Source organism: Oncorhynchus keta, chromosome 4, assembly GCF_023373465.1.
Source record: "Oncorhynchus keta strain PuntledgeMale-10-30-2019 chromosome 4, Oket_V2, whole genome shotgun sequence".
In the NCBI taxonomy this organism is placed as follows: domain Eukaryota; kingdom Metazoa; phylum Chordata; class Actinopteri; order Salmoniformes; family Salmonidae; genus Oncorhynchus; species Oncorhynchus keta.
In genome coordinates this window covers 73,381,828-73,407,073 of record NC_068424.1, presented here as the reverse complement: position 1 = coordinate 73,407,073, position 25,246 = coordinate 73,381,828, and the positions used below count along the sequence as shown (strand labels likewise).

General features: G+C 48.1%; 1 protein-coding gene across 2 annotated transcripts in view; it reads right to left on the bottom strand.

The window, feature by feature from the left end:
- The window catches only part of LOC118376822 (transcription factor COE1-A-like), a 140,821-nt gene that overhangs the window by 70,873 nt on the left and 44,702 nt on the right, over window positions 1-25,246 (bottom strand). For both annotated transcript variants that reach the window (XM_052515150.1, XM_052515155.1), the window contains exons 7-9: window positions 9,835-9,916; window positions 9,538-9,679; window positions 275-405 (exon numbers count right to left, since the gene is read on the bottom strand). In XM_052515150.1, coding sequence (XP_052371110.1) covers window positions 275-405; window positions 9,538-9,679; window positions 9,835-9,916 — 355 coding nt within the window. The remainder of the gene's footprint in view (window positions 1-274; window positions 406-9,537; window positions 9,680-9,834; window positions 9,917-25,246) is intronic.

Below are 25,246 nucleotides of genomic sequence, written 5' to 3'. Positions count from 1 at the left end.
TTAGCTCAGAGGGCTAAGACAGTCTTGAGCACCACGGACTCACTGTTTTTTTGTTTGATTCTCTGTCGGTTGCACACAGTCACACACACACACAGTCACACACACACAGTCATACACACACAGTCACACACACACACACACACACACACACACACACACACACACACACACACACACACACACACACACACACACACACACACACACACACACACACACACACACACACACACACACACACACACACACACACACTGAGAAATGTGCTACTGACCTCACTCCAGACTAGCATGGTACCAAATATGACCTGGAGTCCATCAAAGAAGTTTTCTCCTATGATAATGACTGTGGCCCCGCCTGTAGTCCAGCCCTCACTGGGGCTGATTGCCTTGATACAGGGGGTGGCTGTGGGAGGGAGGGAGGGAGCGGAGAGAGAGAGAGAGAGAGAGAGAGAGAGAGAGAGAGAGAGAGAGAGAGAGAGAGAGAGAGAGAGAGAGAGAGAGAGAGATGAAATGTAGTTTTAACGCAGAATCAGGAATACAAGGTACAGTACAGTTTCTCCATTCTGATTGTATGAAGAGAACAACATAATTATCCAATTCATAAGCAGGTCTGCTGTGAGGCGTAATACTGACCCCTGGATCTTATAATTACAGGCTTTACATTACTGGATCAGATTGGAGAAAAGAACAGCAGTGGAATTAAAAATAAATAAAGGCTTAATCTCCTCAACTTTACAGAGCCTTAGCTTGTCAGACATGATGTCATTCTCCAAAGCAGGGTAATCCACTTTACTACCGAATTACTTTTCCCCGTCTCTCTCCTGTCTCTCTCTCCTCTCTTTCTTCACCCTCCTCTCTCTCGTCCTCCTTCATCTGCCTCTCACTCTCTTCATCTCACCTCCTCTTCATCCTGCAAGTCTTTTCATAGACACTGATGGTGTGCGTGCGTGTGTGTGTGTGTGTGTGTGTGTGTGTGTGTGTGTGTGTGTGTGTGTGTGTGTGTGTGTGTGTGGGTGTGGGTGTGGGTGTGTGTATGTCAACCATATGGTGAAACATGAATCCATGTGATAGGGTTCATATTTGGGGTCCTCCTCTCTGCCATCTGTTGTGTTCGTTGCTCATTGTGAAAACAGATTTTTAGATTTTTTTTGCAAATTTAAAAGAAATAAAAACAGAAATACCTTATTTACATAAGTACTCAGACCCTTTGCTATGAGACTTGTAATTGAGTTTCAGGTGCCTCCTGTTTCCATTGATCATCGTTTCTACAACTTCATTGGAGTCCACCTGTGGTAAATTAAATTGATTGGACATGATCTGCAAAGGCACACACCTGTCTGTATAATGTCTCAAACGAGCAAAAAACAAGCCATGAGATCGAAAAAATTGTCCTTAGATCTCCGAGACAGAATAGTGTCGAGACACAGATCTCGGGAAGGGAAGGGGAGAAACTCCCCAAATAAAGGTGTGCCAAGCTTGTAGCTTCATACTCAGGAGGAAACAAGGCTGTAAGAGTCTGAATAATTATGTAAATGTCATATTTCTGTTTTATTTAGTTTATTTTTTTAGTTAAAATGTCTAAAAACCAGTTTTTGCTTTGTCATTATGGGGTATTGTGTGTAGATTGATGAGGGAAAAAAACGATTTAATCCATTTTAGAATAAGGCTGCATCCTAAAAAAAATTGAAAAAGTCAAGGGGTCTAAATACTATCTGAGGACACAGTATGTATGTGTGTGTTAACCTGGGAAAATCTTTGGGCGGAGAGAGAGAGAGAGAGAGAGAGAGAGAGAGAGAGAGAGAGAGAGAGAGAGAGAGAGAGAGAAAGGGAGAAAGAGAGAGAGAGAGAGAGAGAGGAGGCTAGAGGATAGAGGATAAACCTAACCATGTCTCATAGGAAATAAGCTCAGCGTTGTCTTTAAGCTTCCTGGGGCCTCATAAGCACCACAGTCCTGCTTTGACACATGGTCTTCATAAGACACTATGGCAGTTCTAACAAGAGCCGGCCACTGGGGGAATACAGGATTCACTGCTGCTCTCTGTTCTCTCACTGAGAGTTAAGAATCTTAGAGGGAAAAAGGAGCAGGGGGAGAGGGGGTGAGAAGAGAGGAAAAGGAAGAGAGAAGGGAGAGAGATAAAAGAGAGAAGGGAGAGAGATAAAAGAGAGAAGGGAGAGAGATAAAAGAGAAGGGAGAGAGATAAAAGAGAGAAAAGGGAGAGAGAGAAGTGGGGGTGAGAAGAGAGGAAAAGGAAGCGAGAAGGGAGAGAGATAAAAGAGAGAAGGGAGAGAGATAAAAGAGAGAAAAGGGAGAGAGAGAAGTGGGGGTGAGAAGAGAGGAAAAGGAAGCGAGAAGGGAGAGAGATAAAAGAGAGAAGGGAGAGAGATAAAAGAGAGAAAAGGGAGAGAGAGAAGTGGGGGTGAGAAGAGAGGAAAAGGAAGCGAGAAGGGAGAGAGATAAAAGAGAGAAGGGAGAGAGATAAAAGAGAGAAGGGAGAGAGATAAAAGAGAGAAGGGAGAGAGAAAAGAGAGAAGGGAGAGAGATAAAAGAGAGAAGGGAGAGAGATAAAAGAGAGAAGGGAGAGAGATAAAAGAGAGAAGGGAGAGAGAGAAGTGGGGGTGAGAAGAGAGGAAAAGGAAGCGAGAAGGGAGAGAGATAAAAGAGAGAAGGGAGAGAGAAAAGAGAGAAGGGAGAGAGACAAAAGAGAGAAAACGGAGAGAGAGAAGTGGGGGTGAGAAGAGAGGAAAAGGAAGCGAGAAGGGAGAGAGATAAAAGAGAGAAGGGAGAGAGAAAAGAGAGAAGGGAGAGAGAGAAGTGGGGGTGAGAAGAGAGGAAAAGGAAGCGATAAGGGAGAGAGATAAAAGACAGAAGGGAGAGAGATAAAACAGAGAAGGGAGAGAGATAAAAGAGAGAAAAGGGAGAGAGAGAAGTGGGGGTGAGAAGAGAGGAAAAGGAAGCGAGAAGGGAGAGAGATAAAAGAGAGAAACGGGAGAGAGGGAAGTGGGGATGAGAAGAGAGGAAAAGGAAGCGAGAAGGGAGAGAGATAAAAGAGAGAAAAAGGAGAAAGAGAAGTGGGGATGAGAAGAGAGGAAAAGGAAGCGAGAAGGTAGAGAGATAAAAGAGAGAAAAGGGAGAGAGAGAAGTGGGGATAAGAGAGAGAGACATATAGAAAAGAGTGAGAGAGGGGGAGAGAGACATATAGAAAAGAGTGAGAGAGGGGGAGAGAGACATATAGAAAAGAGTGAGAGAGGGGGGGAGAGAGACATATAGAAAAGAGTGAGAGAGGGGGCGAGAGAGACATGGAAAAGAGTGAGAGGGGGCGAGAGAGACATGGAAAAGAGTGAGAGAGGGGCGAGAGAGATATAGAAAAGAGTGAGAGAGGGGGCGAGAGAGATATAGAAAAGAGTGAAAGAGGGGAGAGAGACATATAGAAAAGAGTGAGAGGGGCGAGAGAGACATATAGAAAAGAGTGAGAGGGGGCGAGAGAGACATATAGAAAAGAGTAAGAGAGGGGGTGAGAGAGACATATAGAAAAGAGTGAGAGAGGGGCGAGAGAGACATATAGAAAAGAGTGAGAGAGGGGGTGAGAGAGACATCTAGAAAAGAGTGAGAGAGGGGAGAGAGACATATAGAAAAGAGTGAGAGAGGGGAGAGAGACATATAGAAAAGAGTGAGAGAGGGGGTGAGAGAGTCATATAGAAAAGAGTGAGAGAGGGGGCGAGAGAGACATATAGAAAAGAGTGAGAGAGGGGGGGAGAGAGACATATAGAAAAGAGTGAGAGAGGGGGCGAGAGAGACATATAGAAAAGAGTGAGAGGGGGCGAGAGAGACGTAGAAAAGAGTGAGAGAGGGGGTGAGAGAGACATATAGAAAAGAGTGAGAGAGGGGGGAGAGAGACATGGAAAAGAGTGAGAGGGGGAGAGAGACATATAGAAAAGAGTGAGAGAGGGGCGAGAGAGACATATAGAAAAGAGTGAGAGAGGGGCGAGAGAGACATATAGAAAAGAGTGAGAGAGGGGGGAGAGAGACATATAGAAAAGAGTGAGAGAGGGGCGAGAGAGACATATAGAAAAGAGTGAGAGAGGGGCGAGAGAGACATATAGAAAATAGTGAGAGAGGGGGGAGAGAGACATATAGAAAGGAGTGAGAGGGGGCGAGAGAGACATATAGAAAAGAGTGAGAGAGGGGCGAGAGAGACATATAGAAAATAGTGAGAGAGGGGGGAGAGAGACATATAGAAAAGAGTGAGAGAGGGGCGAGAGAGACATATAGAAAAGAGTGAGAGAGGGGCGAGAGAGACATATAGAAAATAGTGAGAGAGGGGGGAGAGAGACATATAGAAAGGAGTGAGAGGGGGCGAGAGAGACATATAGAAAAGAGTGAGAGAGGTGGAGAGAGACATATAGAAAAGAGTGAGAGAGGGGGAGAGAGACATATAGAAAAGAGTGAGAGAGGGGAGAGAGACATATAGAAAAGAGTGAGAGAGGGGGAGAGAGACATATAGAAAAGAGTGAGAGAGGGGAGAGAGACATATAGAAAAGAGTGAGAGGGGGAGAGAGACATATAGAAAAGAGTGAGAGAGGGGAGAGAGACATATAGAAAAGAGTGAGAGAGGGGGGGACATATAGAAAGTAGTGAGAGAGGGGGGCGAGAGACATATAGAAAAGAGTGAGAGAGGGGGAGAGAGACATATAGAAAAGAGTGAGAGAGGGGGAGAGAGACATATAGAAAAGAGTGAGAGAGGGGGAGAGAGACATATAGAAAAGAGTGAGAGAGAGGGAGAGAGACATATAGAAAAGAGTGAGAGAGGGGGGAGAGAGACATATAGAAAAGAGTGAGAGAGGGCGAGAGAGACATATAGAAAAGAGTGAGAGAGGTGAGAGAGACATATAGAAAAGAGTGAGAGAGGTGAGAGAGACATATAGAAAAGAGTGAGAGAGGGGGGAGAGAGACATATAGAAAAGAGTGAGAGAGGGGCGAGAGAGACATATAGAAAAGAGTGAGAGAGGGGCGAGAGAGACATATAGAAAAGAGTGAGAGAGGGGGAGAGAGACATATAGAAAAGAGTGAGAGAGGAGAGAGACATATAGAAAAGAGTGAGAGAGGGGGAGAGAGACATATAGAAAAGAGTGAGAGAGTGGCGAGAGAGACATATAGAAAATAGTGAGAGAGGGGGGAGAGAGACATATAGAAAAGAGTGAGAGGGGGTGAGAGAGACATATAGAAAAGAGTGAGAGAGGGGAGAGAGACATATAGAAAAGAGTGAGAGAGGGGGAGAGAGACATATAGAAAAGAGTGAGAGAGGGGAGAGAGACATATAGAAAAGAGTGAGAGAGGGGCGAGAGACATATAGAAAAGAGTGAGAGAGGGGGGAGAGAGACATATAGGAAAGAGTGAGAGAGGGGCGAGAGAGACATATAGAAAAGAGTGAGAGAGGGGGAGAGAGAGACATATAGAAAAGAGTGAGAGAGGGGGGAGAGAGACATATAGGAAAGAGTGAGAGAGGGGCGAGAGAGACATATAGAAAAGAGTGAGAGAGGGGGAGAGAGAGACATATAGAAAAGAGTGAGAGAGGGGGTGAGAGAGACATATAGAAAAGAGTGAGAGAGGGGGTGAGAGACATATAGAAAAGAGTGAGAGAGGGGGCGAGAGAGTCATATAGAAAAGAGTGAGAGAGAGGGGAGAGAGACATATAGAAAATAGTGAGAGAGGGGGGAGAGAGACATATAGAAAAGAGTGAGAGAGGCGCGAGAGAGACATATAGAAAAGAGTGAGAGGGGGCGAGAGAGACAAATAGAAAAGAGTGAGAGAGGGGAGAGAGACATATAGAAAAGAGTGAGAGAGGTGGAGAGAGACATATAGAAAAGAGTGAGAGAGGGGGAGAGAGACATATAGAAAAGAGTGAGAGAGGGGAGAGAGACATATAGAAAAGAGTGAGAGAGGGGGAGAGAGACATATAGAAAAGAGTGAGAGAGGGGAGAGAGACATATAGAAAAGAGTGAGAGGGGGAGAGAGACATATAGAAAAGAGTGAGAGAGGGGAGAGAGACATAGAAAAGAGTGAGAGAGGGGGGGACATATAGAAAATAGTGAGAGAGGGGGGAGAGAGACATATAGAAAAGAGTGAGAGAGGGGGAGAGAGACATATAGAAAAGAGTGAGAGAGGGGGAGAGAGACATATAGAAAAGAGTGAGAGAGGGGAGAGAGACATATAGAAAAGAGTGAGAGAGAGGGAGAGAGACATATAGAAAAGAGTGAGAGAGGGGGGAGAGAGAAATATAGAAAAGAGTGAGAGAGGGCGAGAGAGACATATAGAAAAGAGTGAGAGAGGTGAGAGAGACATATAGAAAAGAGTGAGAGAGGTGAGAGAGACATATAGAAAATAGTGAGAGAGGGGGGAGAGAGACATATAGAAAAGAGTGAGAGAGGGGCGAGAGAGACATATAGAAAAGAGTGAGAGAGGGGCGAGAGAGACATATAGAAAAGAGTGAGAGAGGGGGAGAGAGACATATAGAAAAGAGTGAGAGAGGAGAGAGACATATAGAAAAGAGTGAGAGAGGGGCGAGAGAGACATATAGAAAAGAGTGAGAGAGGGGGCGAGAGAGACATATAGAAAAGAGTGAGAGAGGGGGGAGAGAGACATATAGAAAAGAGTGAGATTGGGGGCGAGAGAAACATATAGAAAAGAGTGAGAGAGGGGGCGAGAGAGACATAGAAAAGAGTGAGAGAGGGGCGAGAGAGACATATAGAAAAGAGTGAGAGAGGGGGCGAGAGAGACATATAGAAAAGAGTGAGAGAGGGGGAGAGAGACATATAGAAAAGAGTGAGAGAGGGGGTGAGAGAGACATATAGAAAAGAGTGAGAGGGGGGGGGAGAGAGACATATAGAAAAGAGTGAGAGAGGGGGTGAGAGAGACATATAGAAAAGAGTGAGAGAGAGGCGAGAGAGACATATAGAAAAGAGTGAGAGAGGGGGCGAGAGAGACATATAGAAAAGAGTGAGAGAGGGGGGAGAGAGACATATAGAAAAGAGTGAGAGAGGGGGTGAGAGAGACATATAGAAATGAGTGAGAGAGGGGGGAGAGAGACATATAGAAAAGAGTGAGAGAGGGGCGGGAGAGACATATAGAAAAGAGTGAGAGAGGGGGCGAGAGAGACATATAGAAAAGAGTAAGAGAGGGGGAGAGAGAGACATATAGAAAAGAGTGAGAGAGGGGGTGAGAGAGACATATAGAAAAGAGTGAGAGAGGGGGGAGAGAGACATATAGAACAGGGCTCCGGGCAGCCGAGCGGAAATGGAGGAAAACTCGCCTCCCTGCGGACCTGGCATCCTTTCACTCCCTCCTCTCTACATTTTCCTCCTCTGTCTCTGCTGCTAAAGCCACTTTCTACCATTCTAAATTCCAAGCATCTGCCTCTAACCCTAGGAAGCTCTTTGCCACCTTCTCCTCCCTCCTGAATCCCCCCCCCCCTCCTCCCTCTCTGCAGATGACTTCGTCAACCATTTTGAAAAGAAGGTCGACGACATCCGATCCTCGTTTGCTAAGTCAAACGACACCGCTGGTTCTGCTCACACTGCCCTACCCTATGCTCTGACCTCTTTCTCCCCTCTCTCTCCAGATGAAATCTCGCGTCTTGTGACGGCCGGCCGCCCAACAACCTGCCCGCTTGACCCTATCCCCTCCTCTCTTCTCCAGACCATTTCCGGAGACCTTCTCCCTTACCTCACCTCGCTCATCAACTCATCCCTGACCGCTGGCTACGTCCCTTCCGTCTTCAAGAGAGCGAGAGTTGCACCCCTTCTGAAAAAACCTACACTCGATCCCTCCGATGTCAACAACTACAGACCAGTATCTCTTCTCTCTTTTCTCTCCAAAACTCTTGAGCGTGCCGTCCTTGGCCAGCTCTACCGCTATCTCTCTCAGAATGACCTTCTTGATCCAAATCAGTCAGGTTTCAAGACTAGTCATTCAACTGAGACTGCTCTTCTCTGTATCACGGAGGCGCTCCGCACTGCTAAAGCTAACTCTCTCTCCTCTGCTCTCATCCTTCTAGACCTATCGGCTGCCTTCGATACTGTGAACCATCAGATCCTCCTCTCCACCCTCTCCGAGTTGGGCATCTCCGTCGCGGCCCACGCTTGGATTGCGTCCTACCTGACAGGTCGCTCCTACCAGGTGGCGTGGCGAGAATCTGTCTCCTCACCACGCGCTCTCACCACTGGTGTCCCCCAGGGCTCTGTTCTAGGCCCTCTCTTATTCTCGCTATACACCAAGTCACTTGGCTCTGTCATAACCTCACATGGTCTCTCCTATCATTGCTATGCATTGACACACAATTAATCTTCTCCTTTCCCCCTTCTGATGACCAGGTGGCGAATCGCATCTCTGCATGTCTGGCAGACATATCAGTGTGGATGACGGATCACCACCTCAAGCTGAACCTCAGCAAGACGGAGCTCCTCTTCCTCCCGGGGAAGGACTGCCCGTTCCATGATCTCGCCATCACGGTTGACAACTCCATTGTGTCCTCCTCCCAGAGCGCTAAGAACCTTGGCGTGATCCTGGACAACACCCTGTCGTTCTCAACTAACATCAAGGCGGTGTCCCGTTCCTGTAGGTTCATGCTCTACAACATCCGCAGAGTACGACCCTGCCTCACACAGGAAGCGGCGCAGGTCCTAATCCAGGCACTTGTCATCTCCCGTCTTGATTACTGCAACTCGCTGTTGGCTGGGCTCCCTGCCTGTGCCATTAAACCCCTACAACTCATCCAGAACGCCGCAGCCCGTCTGGTGTTCAACCTTCCCAAGTTCTCTCACGTCACCCCGCTCCTCCGCTCTCTCCACTGGCTTCCAGTTGAAGCTCGCAACCGCTACAAGACCATGGTGCTTGCCTACGGAGCTGTGAGGGGAACGGCACCTCAGTACCTCCAGGCTCTGATCAGGCCCTACACCCAAACAAGGGCACTGCATTCATCCACCTCTGGCCTGCTCGCCTCCCTACCACTGAGGAAGTACAGTTCCCGCTCAGCCCAGTCAAAACTGTTCGCTGCTCTGGCCCCCAATGGTGGAACAAACTCCCTCACGACGCCAGGACAGCGGAGTCAATCACCACCTTCCGGAGACACCTGAAACCCCACCTCTTCAAGGAATACCTAGGATAGGGTAAGTAATCCTTCTCACCCCCCCCCCCTAAAAAGATTTAGATGCACTATTGTAAAGTGGCTGTTCCACTGGATGTCATAAGGTGTATGCACCAATTTGTAAGTCGCTCTGGATAAGAGCGTCTGCTAAATGACTTAAATGTAAATGTAAATGTAATATAGAAAAGAGTGAGAGAGGGGATGAGAGAGACATATAGAAAAGAGTGAGAGAGGGGGTGAGAGAGACATATAGAAAAGAGTGAGAGAGGGGATGAGAGAGACATATAGAAAAGAGTGAGAGATGGGGTGAGAGAGACATATAGAAAAGAGTAAGAGAGGGGATGAGAGAGACATATAGAAAAGAGTGAGAGAGAGAGGGGGGCAGGAGTGGTTACCATGCTCCAGGTACAAGGGTGTTCCTTCTGAGGGGTCTAATCTCCTGGCCCGGCGACCGTGTTTAGAGTTGTTGTGGACAAAGATGTTGTCAGAGACAGAGAGGACATGACCGTCCACACTCACAGTGGTAGACACGACCACCTGGGACAGACATGGACAGGAGACATAGAGGAAAAGGGGACAGGGGGACAGACAAGGACACGTGAGACAGGACCTCAGAGCTTCCATCAAACAGCATTACCATTGTGTCTAAAGAAATTATGTAAAATGAGGTTTTGTGGTTCTCTCTCTCCCACCTGAAAGCGCCTCATGTCTCGTGGGTTCCCTGCGTTCTTCAGACAGTTCTGGTTGCACTTCAGGAAGAACTTGAGGAAGAACCTGGAGAGAGAGGAGACAAGAAAACAGTCCGACACTCATGCGTCATTGCAGCTTGGCTCGGTTGGCTAGCTTGGTTAGCTTGGTTAGCTTGGCTAGCTTGGTTAGCTTGGTTAGCTTGGTTAACTTGGTTAGCTTGGCTAGCTTGGCTAGCTTGGCTAGCTTGGTTAGCTTGGCTAGCTTGGTTAGCTTGGCTAGCTTGGTTAGCTTGGTTAGCTTGGCTAACTTGGTTAGCTTGGCTAGCTTGGCTAGCCCTTGTGGTAAACCTGGAAGCAGATCTGCATGTAAGCCTTCCCTTGCCAGTACACAGGCTCTTCTTCACCAAGACTCCTGCCAGGTCTCCTTGTGGCAACACACGTTAACTGGGCGTCCCTGCGGCCTCTGGCTAACTCAGAAGGGGATCTTGCAGCTGCAGTGGTCCCCAAATGTGCGGTGCGCAGGCCCACATTATGTGGACACGCCCTGGCACCGGCCAACCACTGCCCCACTGCTTCATGGGTAAGTCCGGGAAGACAACGGCTAGGGGAGCTCCCCATGAGACTAAAGCAACGTGCTGGCGATGTGTGACAGGTGATCCTCTGACAGACTGGAGCTCCCCATGAGACTAAAGCAACGTGCTGGCGATGTGTGACAGGTGGTCTTCTGACAGACTGGAGCTCCCCATGAGACTAAAGCAACGTGCTGGCGATGTGTGACAGGTGGTCCTCTGACAGACTGGAGCTCCCCATGAGACTAAAGCAACGTGCTGGCGATGTGTGACAGGTGATCCTCTGACAGACTGGAGCTCCCCATGAGACCAAAGCAACGTGCTGGCGATGTGTGACAGGTGGTCCTCTGACAGACTGGAGCTCTTGCAGCCTCCTGCAGCTGTGGGGAGGTGTTGGTCCTCTGCCAGACTGAAGGTCCTGCAGCCTCCTGCAGCTGTGGGGAGGTGTTGGTCCTCTGCCAGACTGAAGGTCCTGCAGCCTCCTGCAGCTTTGAGGAGGTGTTGGTCCTCTGCCAGACTGAAGGTCCTGCAGCCTCCTGCAGCTTTGAGGAGGTGTTGGTCCTCTGCCAGACTGAAGGTCCTGCAGCCTCCTGCAGCTTTGAGGAGGTGCTGGTCATCTTGGATTTTATTCTTGCCACCAGAGACCATTTTCCAACAGCAGAGTAGTGATGACAAGCACATCCCCCACGCCACTAAAATGATTTCATCACGCAGGTGTCCACTAATGCTCTTCAGGGAGTTCCACCTAGATTTCCTGCACCATTAAATTCTTCTGGCGACATGGTGCTTGGTAACGGGGGCAGGATTGAATAATCAGGAAGCTCCTAGCCAGGCCCTTGCACAGTAGCGGTACAGGGCTATTGGTCATCAGCAGTTGGAATTTGAGTGGCAGCTGCTCCAGACCCCTGTACGTCTGAGAATCCAATTTTAGGAACCACACTGCTCAACCCAGCTGGGGAAAGGCCTAGAAAAGGTGTCAGATATTGCCCACTCTAACTCTCCTAGATAGTGCTACCGCACCTATCAGGACATTCCGTTTCAGCTGTTGAAAACGAATTAAGAAGAAATATGTCCCCTTACGACTATCAACATGGAACATAAGGACTCTCTTGGACTCGAGCCTTGACGCCGCCAGGCCTGAAATTAAGGACTGCACTTATCGCAGCAGAGCTGAAGCAATATACCATCATCTCTGTTCTCAGTGAGACCAGACTCCTGGGTGAAGGGTCGCTCAGGGAGGAAAGAGAGGGCTACATCTTCTTCTAAAGGAATACAGCCCCAGAAGGGTGATATCTGCATGGTGTGGGCGTTGCCTTGAAGAACTGCCTCCTGCCATATCTCACAGAAACACCAACTGCCATAAGCGAAAGGCTAATGGAGTAATAGGAAAGCACATCATTGGCCAATGAGATTGCTAATGGAGTAATAGGAAAGCACAGCATTGGCCAATGAGATTGCTAATGGAGTAATAGGAAAGCACAACATTGGCCAATGAGAACCACGCTTAGAATGAAGGTTTCCCCAGCCATCCTTAACCACGCTTAGAATGAAGGTTTCCCCAGCCATCCTTAACCACTCTTAGAATGAAGGTTTCCCCAGCCATCCTTAACCAAGCTTAGAATGAAGGTTTCCCCAGCCATCCTTAACCAAGCTCAGAATGAAGGTTTCCCCAGACATCCTTAACCAAGCTTAGAATGAAGGTTTCCCCAGCCATCCTTAACCACGCTTAGAATGAAGGTTCACCCAGCCATCCTTAACCAAGCATAGAATGAAGGTTCACCCAGCCATTCTTAACCAAGCTCAGAATGAAGGTTCACCCAGCCATCCTTAACCAAGCATAGAATGAAGGTTCACCCAGCCATCCTTAACCAAGCTCAGAATTAAGGTTCACCCAGCCATCCTTAACCAAGCATAGAATTAAGGTTCACCCAGCCATCCTTAACCAAGCATAGAATGAAAGTTTGCCCAGCCATCCTTTACCAAGCTCAGAATGAAGGTTCACCCAGCCATCCTTAACCACGCTTAGAATGAAGGTTTCCCCAGCCATCCTTAACCAAGCTCAGAATGAGGGTTCGTCCAGCCATCCTTAACCACGCTTAGAATGAAGGTTTCCCCTGCCATCCTTAACCACGCTTAGAATGAAGGTTTCCCCAGCCATCCTTAACCACGCTTAGAATGAAGGTTTCCCCAGCCATCCTTAACCACGCTTAGAATGAAGGTTTCCCCAGCCATCCTTAACCAAGCTCAGAATGAAGGTTTCCCCAGACATCCTTAACCAAGCTTAGAATGAAGGTTTCCCCAGCCATCCTTAACCACGCTTAGAATGAAGGTTCACCCAGCCATCCTTAACCCAGCATAGAATGAAGGTTCACCCAGCCATCCTTAACCAAGCTCAGAATGAAGGTTCACCCAGCCATCCTTAACCAAGCATAGAATTAAGGTTCACCCAGCCATCCTTAACCAAGCATAGAATGAAAGTTCGCCCAGCCATCCTTTACCAAGCTCAGAATGAAGGTTCACCCAGCCATCCTTAACCAAGCTTAGGATGAAGGTTCACCCAGCCATCCTTAACCAAGCTCAGAATGAAGGTTCACCCAGCCATCCTTAACCAAGCATAGAATTAAGGTTCACCCAGCCATCCTTAACCAAGCATAGAATGAAAGTTCGCCCAGCCATCCTTTACCAAGCTCAGAATGAAGGTTCACCCAGCCATCCTTAACCAAGCTTAGGATGAAGGTTCACCCAGCCATCCTTAACCAAGCTCAGAATGAAGGTTCACCCAGCCATCCTTAACCAAGCATAGAATTAAGGTTCACCCAGCCATCCTTAACCAAGCATAGAATGAAAGTTCGCCCAGCCATCCTTTACCAAGCTCAGAATGAAGGTTCACCCAGCCATCCTTAACCAAGCTTAGAAGGAAGGTTCACCCAGCCATCCTTAACCAAGCTTAGGATGAAGGTTCACCCAGCCATCCTTAACCAAGCATAGAATGAAGGTTCACCCAGCCATCCTTAACCAAGCTTAGGATGAAGGTTTCCCCAGCCATCCTTAACCAAGTTCAGAATTAAGGTTCACCCAGCCATCCTTAACCAAGCTTAGGATGAAGGTTCACCCAGCCATCCTTAACCAAGCTTAGGATGAAGGTTTCCCCAGCCATCCTTAACCAAGCTTAGGATGAAGGTTCACCCAGCCATCCTTAACCAAGCTTAGGATGAAGGTTCACCCAGCCATCCTTAACCAAGCTTAGGATGAAGGTTTCCCCAGCCATCCTTAACCAAGCTCAGAATGAAGGTTCACCCAGCCATCCTTAACCAAGCATAGAATGAAGGTTCACCCAGCCATCCTTAACCAAGCTCAGAATGAAGGTTCACCCAGCCATCCTTAACCAAGCTTAGAATGAAGGTTTCCCCAGCCATCCTTAACCAAGCTCAGAATGAAGGTTCACCCAGCCGTCCTGAACCATGTCGCTCTCTAGCAGAAAAACTAGAGAACATTTAGACTGTCCTGAAGGTCCAATTCACAACAAATAGTCCTCCCTAAACACATCACTCTCTGAGTCAGCAGCTCACTCCACTTTCCTAATGCACATGACCTAAAACAGAAGAATACTGGGCGTAAACCATTTTTCCCTTTTGGTTTCATGAAATAATAACATGTATCTCTCATTACCAAGAGAAACACAAATGACTGTGGAAATGAATTTCTGCTAAATGAGATTTAGTAGTGTACTAAGTAGGGGATATGATACCTTTTTGGACACAAGCTCGGTGTTTCTCACTTTGCTCTACTCTGGGGTTAATAAAAAGATTCAAAACCACTTCCCCCTGTCTGATACTGGACTGATGGAGCTGAGGGCTTGGCGTGGAGAGCGGATCTCTCTCTCTCTCTCTCTCTCTCTCTCTCTCTCTCTCTCTCTCTCACCCCTCTCCCTGTCACCTCTCTCTCTCACCCCTCTCTCTGTCACCTCTCTCTCTCTCGCTCACTCTCTCTCACTCCTCTCTCTCTCACCCCTCTCTCTCAGGCTCTTTCTCCCTCTCTCACCCCCCTTCCCCTCTCTCGCTTCCTTTCTCTCTCTCTCCATCTATCTCTCTCCCTCTCTCCAGGTATCGGCAATGCATCACAGACACTTCATCTAGGAGACTTGTTTCCGTGGTGACCCCTCAACCTGCCGCACACACGCACGCACGCACGCACGCACACACACACACACACACAGAGACACACACACACACACACACACACACACACACACACACACACACACACACACACACACACACACACACACACACACACACACACACACACACACACACACACACACACACACACACACACACATTTGTAAGCCACTTGTTCCATCAGGCGAATGCTGTTAGAGTAGTCTGTAATGTTGCTCCCATCATGTCTATCTAAACTGACATGATTTATTCAACCACATCATCTCACTACACTGAAACATTCATCCTCTGGACACTCCCTGCATCATCTCTCCCTGAGTGTGTGTGTGTGTGTGTGTGTGTGTGTGTGTGTGTGTGTGTGTGTGTGTGTGTGTGTGTGTGTGTGTGTGTGTGTGTGTGTGTGTGTGTGTGTGTGTGTGTGTGTGTGTGTGTGTGTGTGTGTGTGTCTCTGTGTCTGTGTGTGGCAAGTCTAGTGGTTTTGCCTCATCGTTAAATATTTCTCGGTACAAATAGACCCATGCGTGAATTGTGGGTCAGGGGGACTTCTCTGTTCTCCTACCTGCCCAGGGAGAGCCCTGCCTGGGGAAAAGGAGTCCTTGTCTCCCCCTGGGCTGGAGGTTCCAAAGACACTTAGTTGTGTTGTGTCAGTAGCAGTAGTGATGTGTCAGTAGTGGTGTGTCAGTAGCAGTAGTGGTGTGTCAGTAGCAGTAGTGTTGTGTCAGTAGCAGTAGTGTTGTGTCAGTAGCAGTAGTGTTGTGTCAGTAGTAGTGTAGTGTTGTGTCAGTAGCAGTAGTGTTGTGTCAGTAGCAGTAGTGTTGTGTCAGTAGCAGTAGTGTTGTGTCAGTAGTAGTGTAGTGTTGTGTCAGTAGCAGTAGTGTTGTGTCAGTAGCAGTAGTGTTGTGTCAGTAGTAGTACTGTTGTGTCAGTAGCAGTAGTGCTGTGTCAGTAGTGGTGTGTCAGTAGCAGTAGTGATGTGTCAGTAGTGGTGTGTCAGTAGTGGTGTGTCAGTAGCAGTAGTAGTGTGTCAGTAGTGGTGTGTCAGTAGCAGTAGTGTTGTGTCAGTAGCAGTAGTGTTGTGTCAGTAGCAGTACTGTTGTGTCAGTAGCAGTAGTGCTGTGTCAGTAGTGGTGTGTCAGTAGCAGTAGTGGTGTGTCAGTAGCAGTAGTGATGTGTCAGTAGTGGTGTGTCAGTAGCAGTAGTGGTGTGTCAGTAGTAGTGTGTCAGTAGTGGTGTGTCAGTAGCAGTATTGCTGTGTCAGTAGTAGTGTGTCAGTAGCAGTAGTGATGTGTCAGTAGTGGTGTGTCAGTAGTGGTGTGTCAGTAGTGATGTGTCAGTAGCAGTAGTGTTGTGTCAGTAGCAGTAGTGGTGTGTCAGTAGTGGTGTGTCAGTAGTGGTGTGTCAATAGCAGTAGTGTTGTGTCAGTAGCAGTAGTGGTGTGTCAGTGGCAGTAGTGTTGTGTCAGTAGCAGTAGTGTTGTGTCAGTAGCAGATAGTGTTGTGTCAGTGGCAGTAGTGGTGTGTCAGTAGCAGTAGTGTTGTGTCAGTAGCAGTAGTGTTGTGTCAGTGGCAGTAGTGGTGTGTCAGTAGCAGTAGTGTTGTGTCAGTAGCAGTAGTGCTGTGTCAGTAGCAGTAGTGTTGTGTCAGTAGTGCTGTGTCAGTAGCAGTAGTGCTGTGTCAGTAGCAGTAGTGCTGTGTCAGTAGTGGTGTGTCAGTAGCAGTAGTGGTGTGTCAGTAGCAGTAGTGATGTGTCAGTAGTGGTGTGTCAGTAGTGGTGTGTCAGTAGCAGTAGTGGTGTGTCAGTAGTAGTGTGTCAGTAGTGGTGTGTCAGTAGCAGTAGTGTTGTGTCAGTAGCAGTATTGCTGTGTCAGTAGTGGTGTGTCAGTAGCAGTAGTGATGTGTCAGTAGTGGTGTGTCAGTAGCAGTAGTGTTGTGTCAGTAGTGCTGTGTCAGTAGCAGTAGTGTTGTGTCAGTAGCAGTAGTGTTGTGTCAGTGGCAGTAGTGGTGTGTCAGTAGCAGTAGTGTTGTGTCAGTAGCAGTAGTGTTGTGTCAGTGGCAGTAGTGGTGTGTCAGTAGCAGTAGTGTTGTGTCAGTAGCAGTAGTGCTGTGTCAGTAGCAGTAGTGTTGTGTCAGTAGTGCTGTGTCAGTAGCAGTAGTGCTGTGTCAGTAGCAGTAGTGCTGTGTCAGTAGTGGTGTGTCAGTAGCAGTAGTGGTGTGTCAGTAGCAGTAGTGATGTGTCAGTAGTGGTGTGTCAGTAGTGGTGTGTCAGTAGCAGTAGTGGTGTGTCAGTAGTAGTGTGTCAGTAGTGGTGTGTCAGTAGCAGTAGTGTTGTGTCAGTAGCAGTATTGCTGTGTCAGTAGTGGTGTGTCAGTAGCAGTAGTGATGTGTCAGTAGTGGTGTGTCAGTAGCAGTAGTGTTGTGTCAGTAGTGCTGTGTCAGTAGCAGTATTGCTGTGTCAGTAGTGCTGTGTCAGTAGCAGTAGTGATGTGTCAGTAGTGGTGTGTCAGTAGCAGTAGTGTTGTGTCAGTAGTGCTGTGTCAGTAGCAGTAGTGCTGTGTCAGTAGCAGTAGTGCTGTGTCAGTAGTGCTGTGTCAGTAGCAGTCGTGTTGTGTCAGTAGCAGTAGTGTTGTGTCAGTAGCAGTAGTGTTGTGTCAGTAGCAGTAGTGCTGTGTCAGTAGTGCTGTGTCAGTAGCAGTAGTGCTGTGTCAGTAGTGCTGTGTCAGTAGCAGTAGTGTTGTGTCAGTAGTGCTGTGTCAGTAGCAGTAGTGTTGTGTCAGTGGCAGTAGTGCTGTGTCAGTAGTGTTGTGTCAGTAGCAGTAGTGTTGTGTCAGTAGCAGTAGTGATGTGTCAGTAGTGATGTGTCAGTAGCAGTAGTGGTGTGTCAGTAGTGTTGTGTCAGTAGCAGTAGTGCTGTGTCAGTAGCAGTAGTGTTGTGTCAGTAGCAGTAGTGTTGTGTCAGTAGTGGTGTGTCAGTAGTGGTGTGTCAGTAGCAGTAGTGGTGTGTCAGTAGCAGTAGTGTTGTGTCAGTAGCAGTAGTGTTGTGTCAGTAGCAGTAGTGTTGTGTCAGTAGTGGTGTGTCAGTAGTGGTGTGTCAGTAGCAGTAGTGTTGTGTCAGTAGCAGTAGTGTTGTGTCAGTAGCATTAGTGTTGTGTCAGTAGCAGTAGTGTTGTGTCAGTAGCAGTAGTGCTGTGTCAGTAGCAGTAGTGTTGTGTCAGTAGCAGTAGTGGTGTGTCAGTAGTGGTGTGTCAGTAGTGGTGTGTCAGTAGCAGTAGTGTTGTGTCAGTAGCAGTAGTGGTGTGTCAGTGGCAGTAGTGTTGTGTCAGTAGCAGTAGTGTTGTGTCAGTAGCAGCAGTGTTGTGTCAGTGGCAGTAGTGGTGTGTCAGTAGCAGTAGTGTTGTGTCAGTAGCAGTAGTGTTGTGTCAGTGGCAGTAGTGGTGTGTCAGTAGCAGTAGTGTTGTGTCAGTAGCAGTAGTGCTGTGTCAGTAGCAGTAGTGTTGTGTCAGTAGTGTTGTGTCAGTAGCAGTAGTGTTGTGTCAGTGGCAGTAGTGGTGTGTCAGTAGCAGTAGTGTTGTGTCAGTAGCAGTAGTGCTGTGTCAGTAGCAGTAGTGTTGTGTCAGTAGTGCTGTGTCAGTAGCAGTAGTGCTGTGTCAGTAGCAGTAGTGCTGTGTCAGTAGTGCTGTGTCAGTAGCAGTAGTGTTGTGTCAGTAGCAGTAGTGTTGTGTCAGTGGCAGTAGTGGTGTGTCAGTAGCAGTAGTGCTGTGTCAGTAGTGCTGTGTCAGTAGCAGTAGTGTTGTGTCAGTAGTGCTGTGTCAGTAGCAGTAGTGTTGTGTCAGTAGCAGTAGTGCTGTGTCAGTGGCAGTAGTGCTGTGTCAGTAGTGTTGTGTCAGTAGCAGTAGTGTTGTGTCAGTAGCAGTAGTGATGTGTCAGTAGTGGTGTGTCAGTAGCAGTAGTGGTGTGTCAGTAGCAGTAGTGGTGTGTCAGTAGTGTTGTGTCAGTAGCAGTAGTGCTGTGTCAGTAGCAGTAGTGTTGTGTCAGTAGCAGTAGTGTTGTGTCAGTAGTGGTGTGTCAGTAGCAGTAGTGGTGTGTCAGTAGCAGTAGTGTTGTGTCAGTAGCAGTAGTGTTGTGTCAGTAGCAGTAGTGTTGTGTCAGTAGTGGTGTAGCAGTAGTGTTGTGTCAGTAGCAGTAGTGTTGTGTCAGTAGCAGTAGTGTTGTGTCAGTAGCAGTAGTGCTGTGTCAGTAGCAGTAGTGTTGTGTCAGTAGCAGTAGTGTTGTGTCAGTAGCAGTAGTGCTGTGTCAGTTGCAGTAGTGTTGTGTCAGTAGCAGTAGTGTTGTGTCAGTAGTGCTGTGTCAGTAGTGGTGTGTCAGTAGTGCTGTGTCAGTAGTGGTGTGTCTGGACAAGAACCAAAAAATGGTACCATATTACTCCAGTGCTATCCTCTCTACATTGGCTTCATGTTACTCCAGTGCTAGCCTCCCTACACTGGCTTCATGTTACTCCAATGCTAGCCTCCCTACACTGGCTTCATGTTACTCCAGTGCTAGCCTCCCTACACTGGCTTCATGTTACTCCAGTGCTAGCCTCTCTACACTGGCTTCATGTTACTCCAGTGCTAGCCTCTCTACACTGGCTTCATGTTACTCCAGTGCTATCGTCCCTACACTGGCTTCATGTTACTCCAGTGCTAGCCTCCCTACACTGGCTTCATGTTACTCCAGTGCTAGCCTCTCTACACTGGCTTCATGTTACTCCAGTGCTATCCTCCCTACACTGGCTTCATGTTACTCCAGTGGTAGCATCCCTACACTGGCTTCATGTTACTCCAGTGCTAGCCTCCCTACACTGGCTTCATGTTAAGACTAGGGCTGATTTCAAGGTTTTACTGCTAACCTACAAAGCATTACATGGGCTTGCTCCTATCTATCTCTCTGATTTGGTCCTTCCGTACATACCTACACATACGCTACGGTCACAAGACACAGGCCTCCTTACTGTCTCTAGAATTTCTAAGCAAACAGCGAGAGCTCCATTTGTATGGAGTGGTCTGCCTATCCATGTTGGAGACGCAGACTCGGTCTCACCCTTTAAGTCTTTATTGAAGACTCATCTCTTCAGTAGGTCCTATGACTGAGTGTAGTCTGGCCCAGGGGTGTGAACGGAAAGGCACTGCAGCGACGAACCACCCTTGCTGTCTCTGACTGGCCATTTCCCCTCTCTCCACTGTGATCCTCTGCCTCTAACCCTATTACGGGGGCTGAGTCACTGGCTTACTGGTGCTCTTCCATACCGTCCCTAGGAGGGGGGCATTACTTGAGTGGGTTGAGTCTCTGACGTGATCTTCCTGTCCAGGTTTGGCGCCACGCTCGAGTTCGTGCCGTGGGGGAGATCTTCGTGGGCTATACTCAACCTTGTCACAGGGTAGTAAGTTTGTGGTTGAAGATATCTCTCTAGTGGTGTGGGGGCTGTGCTTTGGTAAAGTGGGTAGGGTTATATCCTTCCTGGTTGGCCCTGTCTTGGGGTATTTTCAGACGGGGCCACAGTGTCTCCTGGCCCCTCCTGACTCAGCCTCCAGTATTTACGGTGCAATAGTTTATGTGTCTGGGTCTAGGGTCAGTCTGTTATATCTGGAGTATTTCTCCTGTCTTATCCGGTGTTCTGTGTGAATTTAAGTAGACTCCCTCTAAATCTCTCTCTCCAACCCTGACCTGTTCACCGGACATGCTACCTTGTCCTGGACCTGCTGTTTTCGACTCTCTCTCTCTACCACACCTGCTGTCTCTAACTCTGAATAATCGGCTATGAAAAGCCACCTGACATTTACTCCTGAGGTGCTGACCTGTTGCACCCTCAACAACCACTGTGATTATTATTATTTGACGCTGCTGGTCATCTATGAACATTTGAACATCTTGGCCATGTTCTGTTATAATCTCCACCCGGCACAGCCAGAAGAGGAATGGTCACCGCTCAGAGCCTGGTTCCTCTCTAGGTTTCTCCCTAGGTTCCTGCCTTTCTAGGGAGTTTTTCCTAGCCACCGTGCTTCTACATCTGCATTGCTTGTTGTTTGGGGTTTTAGGCTGGGTTTCTGTACAGCATTTTGTGACATCAGCTGATGTAAAAAGGGCTTTATAAAAACATGATTGATTGATTGTGTGAGGAGCAGTAGTGTTGTGTCAGTAGTGTTGTGTCAGTAGTGTTGTGTCAGTAGCAGTAGTGTTGTGTCAGTAGTGTTGTGTCAGTAGTGTTGTGTCAGTAGTGTTGTGTCAGTAGCAATAGTGTTGTGTCCGTAGTGTTGTGCCAGGAGTGCTGTGTCAGAAGTGTTGAGTCAGAAGTGTGGTGGCAGTAGTGTTGTGTCAGTAGTGCATTGTCATTAGCAAGTGTGTTGCGTCATAGGTAGTAGTGTTGTGTCAGTAATGTTTTGTCTGTGGTGTTGTGTCAGTAGTGTTGTGTCATTAGTGTTGTGTCTGTGGTGGTCGTGTTGTGTCAGTGGCGTTCTGTCAGTAGTGGTATGCCAGTAGTGTTGTGTCAGTAGTGTTGTGTCTGTGGTGGTCGTGTTGTGTCAGTGGCGTTCTGTCAGTAGTGGTATGCCAGTAGTGTTGTGTCAGTGACGTTCTGTCAGTAGTGGTGTGTCAGTGGTGTTGTGTCAGTGGTGTCGTGTCAGTAGTGGTGTGTCAGTGGTCAGTGGTGTCATGTCAGTAGTGTTGTGTCAGTGGTGTCAGTCAGTAGTGGTATGCCAGTAGTGTTGTGTCAGTGACGTTCTGTCAGTAGTGTCGTGTCAGTGGTGTCTGTCAGTGTTGTGTCAGTGGTGTATGTCAGTAGTGTTGTGTCAGTGCTGTCAGTAGTGGTATGCCAGTAGTGTTGTGTCAGTCATGTTGTGTCAGTGGCGTTCTGTCAGTAGTGGTATGCCAGTAGTGTTGTGTCAGTGACGTTCTGTCAGTAGTGTCGTGTCAGTGGTGTTGTGTCAGTGGTGTCGTGTCAGTAGTGGTGTGCCAGTAGTGTTGTGTCAGTGGTGTCGTGTCAGTAGTGGTATGCCAGTAGTGTTGTGTCAGTCGTGTTGTGTCAGTGGCGTTCTGTCAGTAGTGGTATGCCAGTAGTGTTGTGTCAGTGGCGTTCTGTCAGTAGTGGTATGTCAGTAGTGGTATGTCAGTAGTGTTGTGTCAGTCGTGTTGTGTCAGTGACGTTCTGTCAGTAGTGGTATGCCAGTAGTGTTGTGTCAGTCGTGTTGTGTCAGTGGCGTTCTGTCAGTAGTGGTATGCCAGTAGTGTTGTGTCAGTCGTGTTGTGTCAGTGGTGTCGTGTCAGTAGTGTTGTGTCAGTGGTGTCGTGTCAGTAGTGTTGTGTCAGTGGTGTCGTGTCAGTCGTGTTGTGTCAGTGGCGTTCTGTCAGTAGTGGTATGCCAGTAGTGTTGTGTCAGTCATGTTGTGTCAGTGGCGTTCTGTCAGTAGTGGTATGCCAGTAGTGTTGTGTCAGTGACGTTCTGTCAGTAGTGTCGTGTCAGTGGTGTTGTGTCAGTGGTGTCGTGTCAGTAGTGGTGTGCCAGTAGTGGTGTGCCAGTGTGTCGTGTCAGTAGTGGTATGCCAGTAGTGTTGTGTCAGTGTTGTGTCAGTGGCGTTCTGTCAGTAGTGGTGTGTCAGTCGTGTTGTGTCAGTGACGTTCTGTCAGTAGTGGTATGCCAGTAGTGTTGTGTCAGTCGTGTTGTGTCAGTGACGTTCTGTCAGTAGTGGTATGCCAGTAGTGGTGTGCCAGTAGTGGTGTGCCAGTAGTGTTGTGTCAGTGGCGTTCTGTCAGTAGTGGTATGCCAGTAGTGTTGTGTCAGTGACGTTCTGTCAGTAGTGTCGTGTCAGTGGTGTTGTGTCAGTGGTGTCGTGTCAGTAGTGGTGTGCCAGTAGTGTTGTGTCAGTAGTGGTGTGCCAGTAGTGTTGTGTCAGTCGTGTTGTGTCAGTGACGTTCTGTCAGTAGTGGTATGCCAGTAGTGTTGTGTCAGTGACGTTCTGTCAGTAGTGTCGTGTCAGTGGTGTTGTGTCAGTGGTGTCGTGTCAGTAGTGGTGTGCCAGTAGTGTTGTGTCAGTAGTGGTGTGCCAGTAGTGTTGTGTCAGTCGTGTTGTGTCAGTGACGTTCTGTCAGTAGTGGTATGCCAGTAGTGTTGTGTCAGTCGTGTTGTGTCAGTGGCGTTCTGTCAGTAGTGGTATGCCAGTAGTGTTGTGTCAGTCGTGTTGTGTCAGTGGTGTCGTGTCAGTAGTGTTGTGTCAGTGGTGTCGTGTCAGTAGTGTTGTGTCAGTGGTGTCGTGTCAGTCGTGTTGTGTCAGTGGCGTTCTGTCAGTAGTGGTATGCCAGTAGTGTTGTGTCAGTCATGTTGTGTCAGTGGCGTTCTGTCAGTAGTGGTATGCCAGTAGTGTTGTGTCAGTGACGTTCTGTCAGTAGTGTCGTGTCAGTGGTGTTGTGTCAGTGGTGTCGTGTCAGTAGTGGTGTGCCAGTAGTGTTGTGTCAGTGGTGTCGTGTCAGTAGTGGTATGCCAGTAGTGTTGTGTCAGTCGTGTTGTGTCAGTGGCGTTCTGTCAGTAGTGGTGTGTCAGTCGTGTTGTGTCAGTGACGTTCTGTCAGTAGTGGTATGCCAGTAGTGTTGTGTCAGTCGTGTTGTGTCAGTGACGTTCTGTCAGTAGTGGTATGCCAGTAGTGGTGTGCCAGTAGTGTTGTGTCAGTCGTGGTATGCCAGTAGTGTTGTGTCAGTGACGTTCTGTCAGTAGTGTCGTGTCAGTGGTGTTGTGTCAGTGGTGTCGTGTCAGTAGTGGTGTGCCAGTAGTGTTGTGTCAGTAGTGGTGTGCCAGTAGTGTTGTGTCAGTCGTGTTGTGTCAGTGACGTTCTGTCAGTAGTGGTATGCCAGTAGTGTTGTGTCAGTGACGTTCTGTCAGTAGTGTCGTGTCAGTGGTGTTGTGTCAGTGGTGTCGTGTCAGTAGTGGTGTGCCAGTAGTGTTGTGTCAGTAGTGGTGTGCCAGTAGTGTTGTGTCAGTCGTGTTGTGTCAGTGACGTTCTGTCAGTAGTGTTGTGTCAGTCGTGTTGTGTCAGTAGTGTTGCGTCAGTAGCGGTAGTGTTGTGCCTCTACGTCTCCCTCTTAATCAAACACATTAATAACTTCCTTCGAGACACTGTCTTCACCTGCCCAGACACATATGGTCCACCAATCACAAAATAAGGAACCACGCATATATTAGCATACCTAATGGGTACCTTCACAATTTAATATGCAAATTCCCAGAGACATTAGCGAATTCCGTATGTTCTAAATGAATAAATTTGAATGGCAATTAGAGTAATCCTTTATAATTAATGAAAACTGTCAATTTTGGTTCAGGAGTAATTTGATTAACGTTATGATGGGACACTTAGTAAATTCATTGGATTGGTGGACTGGAGTTGTGGTGGATTGGTGGACGCACTCACTCACACACACACACAGCCATACACACACTCACACACACACACAGCCATACACACACTCACGCACACACACAGCCATACACACACTCACGCACACACACAGCCATACACACACTCACGCACACACACAGCCATACACACACTCACGCACACACACAGCCATACACACACTCACGCACACACACAGCCATACACACACTCACGCACACACACAGCCATACACACACTCACGCACACACACAGCCATACACACACTCACACACACACACAGCCATACACACACTCACGCACACACACAGCCATACACACACTCACGCACACACACAGCCATACACACACTCACGCACACACACAGCCATACACACACTCACGCACACACACAGCCATACACACACTCACGCACACACACAGCCATACACACACTCACGCACACACACAGCCATACACTCACTCACGCACACACACAGCCATACACACACTCACGCACACACACAGCCATACACACACTCACGCACACACACAGCCATACACACACTCACGCACACACACAGCCATACACACACTCACACACACACACAGCCATACACACACTCACGCACACACACAGCCATACACACACTCACGCACACACACAGCCATACACACACTCACACAGCCATACACACACTCACGCACACACACAGCCATACACACACTCACGCAAACGTTCACACGCACGAATGGACGGATATGCACACGAACGTACCCACCCACACACACACACACACACACACACACTCACCCGCACGCACACACACCCCCACCCACCCGCACACCCACACACACCCACACACACACACACACACACACACACACACACACACACACACACACACACACACACACACACACACACACACACACACACACACACACACACACACACACTAAAATGAAATCTGTCCAACCCTACCTTGAGCTGTCTAACTACCTTCCAGTAAAACAGCCAGAGAGCACATTAGAGCTGATGATCAGCGTATGATTACTGTACAATACCAACATCTGACAAATACTGTTTCAGTTGTAAGAAAAAATAAACAATGATATCCATCACCAAAAACTCTCCTCTCTCATTTCTCTCTCTATCTCTTTTCCTCATGTCTCCTCTCCTTCTCTATATCCTTCTCTCTCTCTCTATCTCTTTTCCTCATGTCTCCTCTCCTTCTCTATATCCTTCTCTCTCTCTCTCTCTCTTTTCC